The 15,714-nt window shown below is 40.9% G+C and overlaps 1 protein-coding gene across 4 annotated transcripts in view; it reads right to left on the bottom strand.

The window, feature by feature from the left end:
* Nucleotides 1–14,385, bottom strand: part of JPH1 (junctophilin 1) — an 87,889-nt gene extending 73,504 nt beyond the window's left edge. For 3 of the 4 annotated variants that reach the window (XM_035563151.2, XM_035563150.2, XM_035563152.2), the window contains exons 1-2: nucleotides 13,887–14,329; nucleotides 6,600–7,356 (exon numbers count right to left, since the gene is read on the bottom strand). In XM_035563151.2, the coding sequence (XP_035419044.1) occupies nucleotides 6,600–7,356; nucleotides 13,887–14,265 (1,136 nt within the window). In that variant the 5' untranslated portion in view covers nucleotides 14,266–14,329. Of the gene's footprint in view, nucleotides 1–6,599; nucleotides 7,357–13,886 lie in introns of all 4 variants that reach the window. The other variant, XM_035563149.2, reaches the window with a different exon arrangement.
* Between the last annotated feature and the right edge of the window lie 1,329 nt (nucleotides 14,386–15,714).

Raw genomic sequence — 15,714 nt, forward strand, 5'->3', positions numbered from 1 at the left:
GGTTTGTATATTAAAAAAAAAAAAAGAAAAAGAAAAAGAAAAAAAAGCCTTCCTTTCATGCTTATTTTAAAAGCAGTGGTGCACAGAGTGTTGGTTTGTTTATGTTTTGAAAGCAGAGAATACTTTCAATCTTAAACTATCAACCTCCAGATTTTAAGCAAGTTAGAAAAGCAACTCTGGGGTAACAAAGTCTATGTCTAATACAAACACAAAGTAAGATTGGCCATACTCCAGAAGTGATTGCACTTCAATTGCTGTTTTAAAAGTATTCCTGAAGGTATTAAGGAATGCTTGTTTGCTTTCACACTGGAATCAAAGCAGGCCTTTTACTTTTTCTTTTAATATCCTTATTCAGACTTACAGCTATAAGTAGGTGTATTCTAATATAAGTACTTTGATCAAAAATTTAAATACCTGAGGCTCTCTTAAATTTCAAGCTGAGTGATAGTACAGGAGTAATTTTGTATATTTTCAGCCATGTAATCTTAATGCATTAAATATTAAGAAAGCAAATCTGTGTAGTGATATTTATACAATTTGTTATTTCAAACAGATGTATTATTCATACTCCAACAAATAACAGAGGAATGGTCCGAGACCATATTCTTTTACCGGTGAGTTGTTTTTGAAATCTGAGTGAAAATATGCCCCACTGAAGTTATGGGTATAACTCCCACAGGAACATATGGTTTCCTCTAAAGGATGCAGAATTAACATTAAAATTACTATCCATAGTAGCTGAAGACTTATTTTAAGTTTTACCACAGTATTTTATCTTCAAATAGATTATGTAGTAAAATGATTAAAATCGAATTTGTTTTGAACCTGAGTCAACTTTGCACTAAAGCAAGAAGTCATATAAATACATTTGGTATTTCTTGGATCCTATGCCTAAACACGATGTTCGTATTTCAGATATAATAAGGAAAGCATCTCAACGATGTGCAAGGGACTAGTCTTGCAAGTGTCCCGTTCAGTTTCTTGGGTAAACAAAGCTTTATGGTAGAGTCAGCTAAACCCAGAACAGAAAGCTGTGCACGGTGCACATCGTTCAGTGCCAGCTGGAAGGACTGGCAGCTGCCATCTAGCATAGACACAAACTATAGGACCCATGCACTTAATTCCAGCTCTCCCTGGAAATCATGATCTGTTCAGGTCAAGCAGAGAGTACGGGTCATGCAAGGCAGCAAACACAATGAAGGAACCATATACTGAACTACTCCTGACGACTCCACATGCAGCACAGCATACTGAAACTTACTCAGAATTAAGGATCTGAGAAATATAACTGTGGATTTCTTATACAAGTGCTGTGCTGTAGGGCAGACCAGTGAGAGGCGCAGTTTGGAGCTGGTACGGCCCAGCATCTTCAAGCCAACACTAAGAGCCCAGGCCTGGCTGGTGCAGTGCCAGGCCAGGCTCTCTCAGCTATCTTCAAGACTGAAAATTACACAAGCCAGCTACTGGCTCCAGGAAGCCGCTATGACCCCACACATAATGGAACCCCAAATCGTTGTGCCAGGTCTCTGCTCGCGAGCCAGCCCTCCTGCACTGTCCTCCTGCGGCCTTTCTACCATCTTGAGGCTGCTTAGCAGCAGCCCCACAAAGCGGAGGTGGCTGCCGCTGCCCACGGCACCGGATTGGATCTAGAATTTCATTGGTTTATTCAGGAAAATAAAGGCTGTAACTAAGCCATGGCATCTGTAGACTTGGACACAAACATGTTAAAAATAAAATTGAGCTGACTAAAAGAGCTGCTCTGAAAAAGAAATCGCTGCAGAAGACACCGCTTAATCCCCCTTCAGCACTCCCCTTAAAAGCTAACCTTTACAGGATGCTTGCAAGACATGGCTATCTAAGCACAGACAGCTAACTGACAAGGAGATTTTGCCCTATATTATCAGCTGTAAGATATTAATTTTACTGTTATCTTGATCTCAGGACCTTTCACAATCCTGCCAGTTTCTTTCCATTTGTTGGGCACTGCCATTTTCCCAGACTGCAAGGTCTCTGCACAGGGTAATTTATTTGTACAGTGCCTAACACAAAGGCACCATTCTCCCTGACTGAAACCTCAGGTGCTTATGCAATGAAAAACCATGACAATGTAACTTTTCACGTGGGCAAAAGTTCTCACAGCATCTTGTGACAGTACAAATTAGTAAAGTATTCCAAAATTTTGAAAGAGTTTTAGAAGTGTTTAGTTTCTGTGGAAAACAGAATTATAAAAAAGATACAATTAATTGGCCTGCTTGTTTTATGAGCTGAAAGATCAATGGAGTATAAGGAAAAGATCAAGAAGGAAACATTTTATTTCTTTTGACTTCTTTCTCTCTTTCCCTCCACACACTATCATCACACTATTTCTTTTATTGTCATTTCATCTTGTCCCTCTGTGTCCTTGCAAAGTCTCTTTTTCCTCAGAGAACCAACACTAAAATGAGAATTTATAGGTGAGCATTATCTAGTAAAAATCAGAAAGGAGAAAAAAATTGGTTCAACTCTCAGTTCTAAACCCATAATACTAACTTTCCTAGAAAGAATCTGGTATACGAAGGGTTGTAAGTAAACAAACATGATTCCTTCTGCTTCCAGCACTACATACTCACGACTTGCACATTTAAAACCACCCAGCGATACTGAGTATTAGAAGGTAAGTTTATAATCAAATTCCCAAACTGAATTCCAAAAATGTCATCATTTATACCATCGTAAGTAATGATGAAGGCAAAGTTAATATAATATACTAAATTTACTCTTTTAATGAGAACTTAAGGGATGCTAATACCAGGAAAGAAATGCTCTAATATCATTCCAGTAAGCAAAAATAAAGCTTAAAGAAAATCCAATCTTTCATATTGAACTGCAGAGGCCTATCTCCTTTAAATAAGGCACATCGCAGCCATAAAAAGAAGTTCAAAATTCCTACTCAGAGACGTATTTGGTATCCTTGAAACAAATTTCTGTTTGACTCTCGTTTCAGTGGACTTTTGGGGATTTTTAACATCTTCCAGAAGGCAACGTATATCTTCTAGCTTTTGAAGCATTTCACTTGTGCTTGAAATAAACACAGAAAAGAATTCATTAAAAGTTTCTGGAAGGTAGCTTTTCCTTTTAGAGAACAAGCCCCCAAAAGACAGCTAGAGTAAACCTGACTGCTTTTAGCACAAATGGATTAAAGATGAATTTGACCTAATCACTGCCTATAATTACACACATACACACACACACAGAGAGAGAAAAGCCTTTTAATATCTTGAAAGTGACAAATATCTAACAGGCTTCTATAATTCTTCAAACTCTGGGATTTTTGTATTTATGCCTTAATCATAGGCTTAATCATAGCTAGTAAAACTATAACAAAATCAAGACTCCTAAAATGCGCTACCAACTTAGAAGCATTTTTATTCATTGCTAATGTATAACCTGTTTTGGATATAGATCTGCGTAAAAGAGGCTGGTAACTAATTCCCTGATAACTAAAGTTTTCTGTACCACTGTAAATTCAGGCTCAGAGAAGCTACGTTTAACCAACTCTTAGATTTTCCTTTGTAAACCAAACTATCATGACAGATAAAGGTTGACTGCACAGATTATTGAGGACTTTTAGACATAAAAGGACATCAAGAATATAAAGAAAAACAGTGGTTGGTCTTGTTGATGACTGTGTGGACATCTGTCACAGGTCAAACTATCAGCCAAACCCGTCATGACCAGCAGGGAGCTATGAAGAGGAGTATGGAGTCTGGTTTCATTTGGCTCAGCAAACATTTAGGGAATGAACAGTACAGGAGGAACAGCACACAACTTGAAATTGCATTGAAAAGGAAAGTATCTGACTACTGAGAGTCTGGGTTTCTGGCTGTTTGGAATAGAAATCTGGACTGCGTGTGTGTCGTTACAGTAACGGAATGGAAGTCTACAGCAACATGCATTGCTGGTGAGGTCAGAAACGAAAGGTTTTACAGGTCATATGGGCAAAACCACCTTTATACCTTTATTATACGACAGAGAAATGGAAAAAAAAAAAGACACTTCTGGATTTTTTTTGCCTATAATACTGGTCATTAGGAAACAGATAAGACCACCATACTCACATTCATCCAAGACACTGCAGGAAAGTTACTGTCTGAGGGATTAATATATTGCTTCTTTAGCTCTAAGGACAGCTAAGAGAATGGGTATAGCTGAAGTTTATGAGACTTTTCCTAATCAGTAGTCACATTAATATGTGTAAGTATGACTGCTCTATTCCCATCACCAGGCTTTCAGCATAGTGAGATTTTGCAGAAGTTATGTTCGCAGTAAGTTCCCAGGGGCAATATCCTGCACCTGTAATCAGGTAATTTCACCATAAAACAAAAGTACTTCATTTTTATTGGTCTGTTAAACTAACACAGTCACAAACCAATACTGGGCCTCAAGTTTCCATATAACAGCAGCAAGCTCTCTCATCCTGAAACAGTACCAATATGATCAGTCTAGAATTTGGCAACCGTTTGAAGTTTCTTCCTCAATGCTCTTTCAGCATCTCTTTTAGATTATCCGACTCTTGGACAGTCAGTGCTATTGACTCTGCCAGTATGCCAGTCCCCTAATTCACATAATGCCATGGACTTGCTCCCACTGGTTGATCCTAAAGGGAATTCTGAAAACTTGTGAGATGGGAAGTGTCACATCATCCCTACTAGATGAGTCCCACATGCACTCACAAGTGAAGTTAATGTTATCTTTATGCCTGATGTTGCCTGATGAGGTGTCAGGTCACTTTGCTTTTGACTCGATGCCAATACAGTTAGTGCAAAGGCTGCTACGAGAAAGGAAACCTTTGTCTGCAATCTTGATACCTGGTAGTCACAGGACTGTGCCTGAGAAATTCTCAAGAGAAAAACCAAAGAGCAGCCCATAGTCAGGTGCACTACCGCAGATGCCTTCTGTTGTTCCAATTTCAGGAACATCTTTTCAAGAAATAAACACTATTTTCATAAACTGTTCCAAAAGAAGCAGTCTGAACTCTACCCTTCACTCAAAATTTAAGAGAATAAGGAACAGCAAACAAAATACATCAGAGACATAGCCCTTCTTAAAACGGAAGTGTATATACTGTACCTTGTTACTTAAAGCTATTTAAAAAAAAAAAGTCTGAGACCTCAAATTGGTAACTAACCCTATTCACATGTTCCATCACCCATTTTTCAGAACTAGGGCTTACATACTGACAAAACATGAATGGGATCCAGGAACTTCTTAAAGTTAGCCGCTATTGCTCTGCTTCACTAATGTGGTACGCTGTCATGTAATGCCTTACATATATTTATAGAAGCAATAGAGTATATGCTACCCTCTAGTTACTTAGGTGGCCAGTGCTTGTAAAACTTCTTTAATAGTACACTAAACTCTTCATGTTTATGTCTCAACTACTTTTTGCTATGAGCCATCCACATATTCCAGCTTTCCCACGTACGTAGTTCTCAGTCTTTCTGTACTCTTCATGACTGCCAGAAAAAGGATAGTCACTGAACATACACTACTGACCACACTAAATCAGGAATCAGTTGTTCAGCTGTAAGTGTAATGTGACAGCCTCCTTCTAAAATAGCAGGAAGATTTTCTTTCATGCACATTTCTGGTTTCTTTTTTTGGTTCACAGCATATTTCAAGAAAAGCCTGCCCGAGGAAACAGACTAAAACCAACAACAGAGAAACTGCCACAGAAACTTGTTTGAAGACATCAAAAATTAAATAGCCTTTTAAAGAGCTCTCAGACTTTATAGTAAAACCTATTAAAATTGTCTACACTGATTTAATTTGTAACAATTCCATTTCAGACAACTCTGCTTGATTGTTGGTTAGGAGTTCAAAGAGGAAATGACTTTTTTTTTTCCCCTACTACTAATACCCTTACATTCCTCCCTTCCATCTCAAACACTTGACAGGGGGAGAAGACCACTGCTATGTGAAGTAGTGGTCACAAGACCCAGATGAATTCAGGCTGCAGGAAAACTACATTGCAAAATTAAAGAATCCTTACACAAACCTTTCTTAGCAGATATTGTTCTGGCAACTGAATCAACAGTCTCTAAGCACAAGAGCCTCAACCATTATTCTTACACTGTTCATATCACAGCCTCTCACACGCATTTTAAAATGCCCAGTCAAATGAAAAATTTCTGAATCTCAGATGATACCCCAAAAATTGTCAACACAATAAGAGTAACTGGAGCATGCTTATGGGAAAATACTCTATCACCACCTCACATCCCCCAAATAATTCTTTGCATTTCCTCACCATTTTTATTTTTCATGCAGGTTTAAAGACATACTGTAGCAGCTCTTAAGACAGGAATGTATGAGCTGTGGAAATTTACTTTCATGGTATATTATGGAACATATATGAAAATCTTTACTCAAATGAGTTGAAGTTCTGAGTTTTATATATACAGTTTAACTGAAGTCAATAGTTACCCATATGAAATTGAAAGACAACATTTAAATCCCTTGCACTTTTGAGCATTTTGTCAACAGTAAGAGCTCGCGTATTATAACATTTTTTTTCCTGAAAATTCAGTGATGAGCAAATATATTTTGTAATAACATACCTTGAAGTTGCAATTTCCACTTTGGTTCTTGCCATGGCAGCTGCTCGCTGTGCACCCTCTATTGCTCTATCCACCTTTTCTCTAGTTTTTGTGTTTCGTATTGGTATAAGTTGCTTTCTTATTCCACGAACCAAAACATTATTTTTGTATTTTCCCTCTTCTTTGGTGCCATCTGGAAACATGGTACATCCATATCCGTGCCTCCTGTTATTTAGCCATTCTCCTTCATATTTCATACCATTTGAACGCTCACTAACACCAAAACCACTGCGCTTGTCATTCTTCCATTCACCCATATACGTTTCTGTCGTGGTGGCATCAACATGGTCTTCCATAGGGCAATAATCACAGTCACCATCTCCAAAACTAATTGTAGAGTTGGCATCACTAGAACTAATTCTGCTCATAGCAGCATCACTCCTGACGGAGCTCCGTTTGCTAGATATTGATGATCTAGATTCAGATTTTCTAAGTTTTATACTACCAAGAAGGGATCCTCTTCTGAATAAGCCTCCTTTTTTCTTAATGCCCATGGCTTCTACATCGCTGTGAAAATTGAGCACAAAACCGCCTCTTGTTCCAGCCGGGCTGTCTGCAGTGATGTCATGCAGAACGGTGCCATTGCTCTGCTCACTTCGAAGTGAAGCTAGAGATGTTCGGAGAGGTGAACGGATCACAGTTGCCATGCCATAGGGTACGCTCTGACGTACACCATACCCATGTCGCATCCCTCCTGTCCATTGTCCCTGGTATGTACCTTTTAAAGTAAGAAGCAGAAATTAATTTTAGGAAGTTGTAGAAGACCTACCAGTCTACATTCAATATGCTACAACAGTACGTTGTCAATTCTGTTCTTGGAAACTTGGAATGGAAGGAAAAAAATATGACAGTACATGACACAGTATATAAAATACTTTTTGTTACTTGTTTTTCTTATAAACCATTTTTCCCCTTACCAAAGCTTTCACTTTCCAAGCTGCAGTAGTTTCTTTTGACAGCTAAAACACAATACCTATCATCATAAGCTTTTTTAAAATGGTTCTGTCCACAGAAGAAATGTCAAAAGAAATCTCAAAAGCAGGACTCCCTCAACATTGTTTTATGGTGATCAACAAGGTAGGGAAAGAAGGGTGGTGGCAAGGAGGGAGCAGGATGCCCAGGGCTCTTGCCTCCAGCTGCTCACAGGAGCAAGTGGGACTGGTAAACATCCTGTTACCCTGCGCTTCACTCAACTGCAGAGCTCTCCTTGTCAGGACATACTTGACAATCTACTAAATTGTCCTGATACAAAGACCCACCCGAAGATCACCATTACAAAGCTTTGTTGTACAACTGAATGTTGTCTATAAAGTTTTTCAATGCATTTGAATGGAGGAAAATTACAAAACACTAACAACAAACACCTGGTATATAACACTTTTTATGAACTCTTCTTGGTATACCCGGTATCATAAACATAGTGCTCTAGCTACCAAAAATATTGGCAGTACAAAACCAGCTACAGTTTATTCTAGCTGTCATTTCTGAAGTAAGAGTCACAGGAAAATAGAACGCTATCTTCACTGCCACCTTATCCATTGAAAAGCTCCCTGGGGAGTAGGCCCTTTGCTTGAGAAACAGCTGAACACAAATTTAAAGAAAGAGAATACAATATTCAAGCTATTTGACAGCCATCAAAATTTGGAAGGCTGATGTGACATAGGAAAATACAGTAAGTAATACTATTTTTCTATTTACATTCTGCAGTATTATGATACAAATCAGAAACGCGAAGCCTTTCCCACTTTTTTTTGCCTTTCATTTGTGCTGCAGTATGTAAGAAAGTTGAGGTAGTAATAAACAGAATATTACACACCACCTTATCCAACTACATTCTTATAGCAGTCATAATTATTTTTGTATTTAAAAAAATATATATCTATAAAGAGCACCAACATGGTATTTGATATGAGAAGTCACGTATATTTGTGTATATGTAAAGCTTCATCTGAGCCAATAATCAAATTACTATTGCAAACCATTTTTTTTCTTGTATTCTCAAAAGACATTTTCAATTTGACAAGATACGTACTCCAGTGCCTGGTATCTGAAAAGCAAAGAAAGGTGTGTGGCACCCCACGCCTAGAAAATACAAGACAGCTTGCTTTCTAAAATCATTTCATTCTAATCCCTATTAAATTTCTTTAAAAGGGACAAAAAAATGAAATCTCTCACCCACCCAGTACTTGCCTTTTTTTTTTTTTAAGCTATTTTGACTCTGAATATTCGTACAGAAGTATGAATAATCTGCATGTAAAATATCTGATTTTACCCTGCTTTAACAGGAGCATGGATTAAATTCTTCAGAGATTCTCCAGAGAACTAAATATCAAGTATCAAATTCCATGATGTATTTTTGAGAACATATCTGTGAAATACCTAAAGTTTTAGGTGTAGTTCAAAGCTTAATTTGCTTTGATATTCAATCTCCTTTGTGTATGCATAGTATTTTGGTTATGTTTATGTCAATTATCTATCGATTACTGTTTCACCGTATCACCTCCTCAGCTGAGTTGTGTTTCAATGTTAACATGCAATTGCACTTGCCAAGTGTGATTTCTTTATTATATAATACTAAATAGGTTTGACAACATCACTATTTTGTGTTGGTAGAAAATTCTACCAAGTGGAAGGGTTTTGTTTTAACAGATGGCTGCTGACACAAACCAACAACTTTCTTAGTTTCTTTCTCATTCTCTGTATCCTGGATACCTACTGCTGCACTGCTTGTAAGGGTGCTGAATCTAGAAACATGATAATTTTAAAAAACTCAGCATATGGAGAAGAACAAATAGAAACATGAGCACAAAAACACTGATATGACATATTCTGTAAATACTGCAAAAATACAGCCATACTGTAACCTTTTTCTTTATTAAACAGACATTGCACAGATATATATTAATATTTTATGAACATAAATGACTACATTTTATCCCTAATTATATCTGGGATAGCCCTAGTGTTGTAATGACACGCTGGAGCTTGGAAGCTGGCAAGGTACACTTCACTGCTACTTCTAACAATCTGACTCATGTTCTGCATCTTTTTTTTTTTTTAATTTCATTTAAAAATAATAAATCTAATTCTAATTTTGATTATACCCCAGAATTACATTTCAGCAGCATAATTGTGGCTCTCCACATTGCTATTTGAGTGTTAGACTCAGAAGTAGAATCAACCTTTTTTGGTACAGAATTTTATACACGTACAAGTGGCCTGCCTATGCTGCACTTTTTCTTACTAATATTTTGTCTTAATAAACATGGAAAGCTCAAAAATAATTAATTAATTTATAACCGAGATTTTTCACTACTGTGCAGACAGAAGTGGAAGCGATTACTGTTGCCCAGAAGGGCATTAAAATGAGGACAATTGACATGCTGCTGTTTACTTGTCAGATTTTTCTTTCTACTAGTGCAATAAAATCAATGCCAGTTTCTTCTAAAAAGAAAACAGCTAATGAGGAAACGAAGATTCATACTGAATTGATCCTGAGAAAGTATCAAAGATATTTAGTTGGAATTTTGTACAGTCTTGCAGGTAACAACAATTTCTTTATCATTACAAATCCATTAAGGCAAAAGCTTCTGGTACTAGCGCTAGAAAGCTGACATTTACCCTGATTTTTTAACTTGAATGTTAAGGGAAAGATATTTTAATGGGATATGGATGGCAGTTTACAGAAGGCAGATGCAACAGACTTGTACAATGCTGACTTGAGTAATTTGATTTACCATATCAGATAGTAGCTGCATCATCTCCATCAACAGCAGAAATTTTAGAAAGCTTTAAATGATCGAGATAAGGTTTATTAATACTCTCATATAATGAAATGCTACAGCATTGTCATAAGACAATAAAAAAACCTCTTCCCATATATGAAGATACAAACATGTGATATCTATCTCTACACAGACATACAAATATGAATGATAATACCAACGAACACGTCTCTTCTTGTTTCATCTGATACTACAATTCACTGCCTTAAGCAGTACCATAGAGGGTCAATTTTAAAAATTTCAACTATTGATGTAACTACCACGCTAATTTTAAACTGTATTTGACCATAAAACAATAACATTGTTCAGCTTTATTTTCTAAAAAAAAAAAAAAAAAAAAAAGAGGCTTGGAACCAAAAAAAAAAACAACCCACAACATTCAGCCACAGCTTCTACTGACCATGGTGTCCCTGGAAATGTGTTAGTATTTTGAGCCTGAGAACTAACAGCAAGTGTATTTTTCAGTATTGTTGGCAAGTTGCTGTAAGGTAGAATTTCATAACCTGTCTCCTTAGAGTTACATTGTACCATCCCTCCCCAATGCCCCAGCTGTATCTTACAGCTGTAAATGTCATTGCCTATTTGTGGCTAAAATCTGAAACTACGCCGCATGAAAAAGCTGGAAGGCCAAGGAACCAGGAACGACTTGACCTACTCTTACCCTTTACTTGCATCTGCAGTGGTTTAACGATTTAAGTGTCACATCAAGGTTTTCACTTGCTCTACAGACTCAAATGTTAGATAAGTAAGCATCTAGGAAGACGACTGCTTAAAAATCAATGAACATAGGCACTACTTTTCTTCAGATGTTTGTCACTGATCTCTACAGAATGATGATGCACGTTGTATCACAAGACTCCTGTTACCACTACTGTTGTCAGGATCGTAAACTGCTAGCTAATTTACACATACTGAAGCTGCAAATTAGGCTGTAATTCCTCTGTAAACAATTCTCAGGTGGACCTGTTGCTTCACACAGATCCAACAAAATCTAGGCAGTCCGAAGGAGGCACCGAAGTCCCGATCACTGTAGGGAGCAATCTGATGAGTCACTTGAAGGCCCCGTGTAAGCATATGCAACGGACAGAGGATCATGACTTATAATTCATAGTGTTTTCCTCAGAGATTCAACTGAGTGACAATTTTAAAGCAGGTAAACAAGGGATGATCTGTACTACTGACATTGCACAAAGCAGCGTGTGCAGAAACACTGAGGATTGCCATCAATGCTTATGGTCCCTTCTCCCTCAACTACATCTAATACCACCAGTGCATTTAAAAACATCATATTATTAAAAAAAAAAAAAAACACAAGCAAAAAGGCCTGTATTTTAGTGAGTTTGAAAGCAAAGTGGCAATTTTCATAGTCTAAACACTGTTATTTTGTAACAATTTCGTATTCTCAGGTCAATTTTTCGTATTCTCAGGTCATAGTAAAGGATTTCTCCTGTAAATAGCTCACACTACATAAAGACATATGTAAATCTGTTTTCCTTGTAAAAGTATTTCAGACATTCTTCTGGTGTGCAAATATAGCTATTGTATCCAGAGCATGAAAACAAAAACGCTTCTGCAAACATCTCCGATGTATAGCCTAACTTCATTCATGAATACTTCCATTAAAATCAATGGGATTGCACATCTTCTGTTAATGTGAACTGAAATATCTCAAAAGACTAAGAGCTTGCTAACATATTTCAGTTAATAAAAATGTTACAGTGTAAACTGCACACCACATATACTGTTTCAGACAAAGCATTTCCTGTTGGGTTTAAGTCTAAAAGCTTACAGAATTTACCACAGAATTATCAGTATTGTGTTGAGTTTAAAAGACAAAACAAAACACAAGAAGCCTAAAGAGAAGGATACAAGAAACTTTAGTTTAAGAAACTCACTCCTATAAAATTTACTGGAATGGCAGCCTACTTTTCTGGAAATAATAATAATAAAAAAGCCACTACAAGTTCAGCTATTCTTCAGCTTCCAACTTACAAGACAAAATAAATTTAATAACAATCTAAAAGTATATCATGTAGTGAAAGTGAAACTAAAATTCTGATCCAGGTGGATTTTGTTTTGCTTTTTAAACCCCCCAAACCATATCTAAGCTGAGTGTGAGTATCAGAACTTTCTGCATCAGAAAACAATTTTCAAATAGTTATGTACAAGAAAGGGGATTGGAAGAGTTCAAGGTACAAAACACATGACATATTTCATTTTATCAAGGAAAGAAATCTTACCTAATTAGTTACATTTTGTATTTCAAAAAGGGTGAAAAGACAGAAGAATCCATATGTAAACGTCTCTTTCTCTGCTTAACAGAAAACTATCTATTCTCTGATACTATTCTTAAAGTTTTGCCACAAATCTCTTATCAAAAATCCTCAAATAAGCCATCAACAGCATCACTCATGAGATCTGATACATGGGCTGGTCCTTTAGTCCAACTGTATAAAAATTACAAGTTACCCCCAATTTTGGTAAGTTCTATTTGCACGTTACCTACGTGGTTTGCTCAACACTGAAGCAAGCGGCTTTCCCGTAAAATAAAACAAAACAAAGCAAGACCCAGCCCAACCCTCTAAACCTAAACCTGATCCCAGCTCTTCGTGTTACAATGGAACAAATCCAGTCAAAGAGCAACTCCACGTGCTTCCACTGATGCCAGGGGCATTACAGCAGAAGGCAAGTTTAGAAATACTGGGCTTACGTTTCACACAGCATGTGAAATGACACAGGTAGGGTGAGATTAACCAGACCTAACCGCTCAGGTGAGCTGGAGTGCCAAGTGACCCTAATGAGCAGGGTCTTCACGAGCACCCCCAAATGAAATGCACCTGCAGGGAGCTCAGCTCTGCAGGTGTGCACCTGTGGGTGATATTGGTGGGAGGGGACGGCTGGACCAGATGATCTGGGAGGTCTTTTCCAACCTTAACCTATGATCCCACAGCCTGTTTGCCAGTGGTGAGGGGTGTGAGGGACAGGCCCGCCGAATCTCACGGCGCCGCCTGACCGATGTGTTTTGAACTGTGTCTCGTTTTATTAAAATGAGCGTTATTACACGGAGGTGGAGCTAACTTCTGGTGATATTATGCAAGTTGAGCATCCACATCGCTATTTCAGCTCCCTGTTCGGGGCACCACGCGAGGCGGCCCGAGGGCTCTCCCACCAACTTCCCGGCGGGGAAGGAGCCCGGTTATCGCTCCCGGGGCCCGGAGGCGAGGTGCCTGCGGGCTGCCTCCCTCCAAGCCCCGTCGCGGGCGCTGCCGCCGGCTGGCTGGGGGACGGCGATAAGCCGGGGCCGCCCGCGGGGGGGCAGCAGGCACCTGTGGCGCCCCCCGGCCGCTAAGGGGGGACGGGAGGAGACGAGGGAAGGGAAGGGAAGGGAAGGGAAGGGCCCCGCCGTGAGCGCGCCCCCGCCTCGCCCCCCACCGCTCCCCGGGCGCCCCCCGCCGGCGCCCACCTCCGTCCCCGTAGGTCTCGACGCCGTAGCCGTCCTGCAGCCCGTTGCTCCAGGTGCCCTCGTAGCGGGCCGGCGTGCTGAGGCTCTGCCGCACTCCGTAGCGCCCCTTGAAGCCGTGCGACCACTCTCCGCGGTACATCCACCTGCCCTTGGTCTCCACGCCCAGCCCGTGCCGCTTGCCCTGCGCCCAGTAGCCCAGGTAGGTGTTGCCGCTGGGCCAGGTGTAGCCGCCCGCCACCTCGAAGCCGTGCGACCAGGAGCCGGCGTACTCGCCCTGCCCCTTGGGCCCGGTGCAGATGCCGTGCCCGTGGGCTTTGCCGTCCTCCCAGCCGCCGCAGTAGGTGCCGCCATCGTCGAAGTCGAACCGGCCGCCCGTCATCCAGGGCAGCGGGGCGAGCGCGGCGCCGCCGCCTCCCCTCCGCCTCCCCTCCGCCTGTCCCTATCTCTGTCCCTGTCCCCGGCCCTGGCCCTTCCCTGCCCGCCCGCTCCCCGCGACTGCCGGCGCTCCGCCGCCCAGCCCGGCCCGGCCCGGCCCAGCCCCGCCGCAGCCCCGCGGCGGCGGCGAGCGGCGCCCGCCCCCCGCTCCTCCCTGCCCGACCGCCCCTCCCCGCCCCCGGTGTCCCCCCCCGGACATCCTCCGGGTGTCACCCCCGCCGCAGGTGGCTTACAGGTGGCGCCCGAGGCTTGGGCTCTGCCGGGCTGTGAGCTGGGAGGGTAGCGTGGGGGTGGCGGTGGGGGCCTAGGGGACGGCCGCTGTGCTGTGCCCCCATGCAAACCCCACCTGCCCTAAGGGGGACGCAAGTTGTGGAAATCTGGGGTGCGAAACACGGGGACCGCGACTTTCATCGAGGCTTTTCAAGAACAGCACTGCTGGGAACTCGGCGAGGAACCTCACCTTACGCCTCCCGCTCCGTGGCTTTAAACACTGCCGAGATCTCCTTTGCCAGGTGTTTGATAACCAGATAAAAACATGAGGGCAAATAACAGGAGAAACAAGGAAGCACGGAGCTAGCAGAGGAAAGAGGGGGGAAGGAATCGAAAGGCGTTGTCCCAGGGCATCGCTTCTGAAGTCTCAGCATTTACAGCAGGACTGGGAGAAAATCTGAAAGCAAATGTTCCTCTTCGGTGGGGATTTTGTGGAAAGCATGAATCATACTTACAGATCGAAGGGAGTGGTGCTACCTGGACACAGATGATTTAGAAACATGGGGAAAAAAACAGCTGTGTTAGTAGCAGTTGACAGGAGCTACTGGTAAGGGCGGAAACTGAACTGCAAATGAAAGATTTGAACGTGAGCCATCAAGAGCTGGAAGATAAACTTCAGAAATTAATCCCTGATAATAAGTGGTTTTGACTTAAACATAAATGAAATGAAAATATCACACTTTTTAAACATACCGTTTAACCTGAGTACGTTTTCAAGCTTTGTGCTCCACACCACACTGTTCTGTGTACGTTTTTATGCTGTGCTCATGCAGTCGTGTTGAAGTATCTGCTCTTCCCAGCAGTGAGCAGAGCGCTACAGCCGATCCGTGTCCCATGTTGTCTCCTCTCTCATCAGAGGAAGTGTGTGCTACAAAGTCTTGTTTCTGTTCCAAAAGGGGGCTCCGGGATTTCTTGTTCTGCTCACAAATGCGTGGGGAGAAGACTCCGTGCATGCATTTGAACGTATACACACACAGAGAGAAAGACCAGACCAAAAAAATGTGCCTTGTCTATGAGAACAGGGAAGATTTGATGCCCCTTTGTGCCTTGGGTTTTTTGTTCCATAGTTTCAGTATGTGGAAAATCAGACAAGACCGTCATACCTGTAGCACAGACACTGGGC

Source organism: Cygnus atratus, chromosome 2 (assembly GCF_013377495.2).
Source record: "Cygnus atratus isolate AKBS03 ecotype Queensland, Australia chromosome 2, CAtr_DNAZoo_HiC_assembly, whole genome shotgun sequence".
In the NCBI taxonomy this organism is placed as follows: Eukaryota; Metazoa; Chordata; class Aves; order Anseriformes; family Anatidae; genus Cygnus; species Cygnus atratus.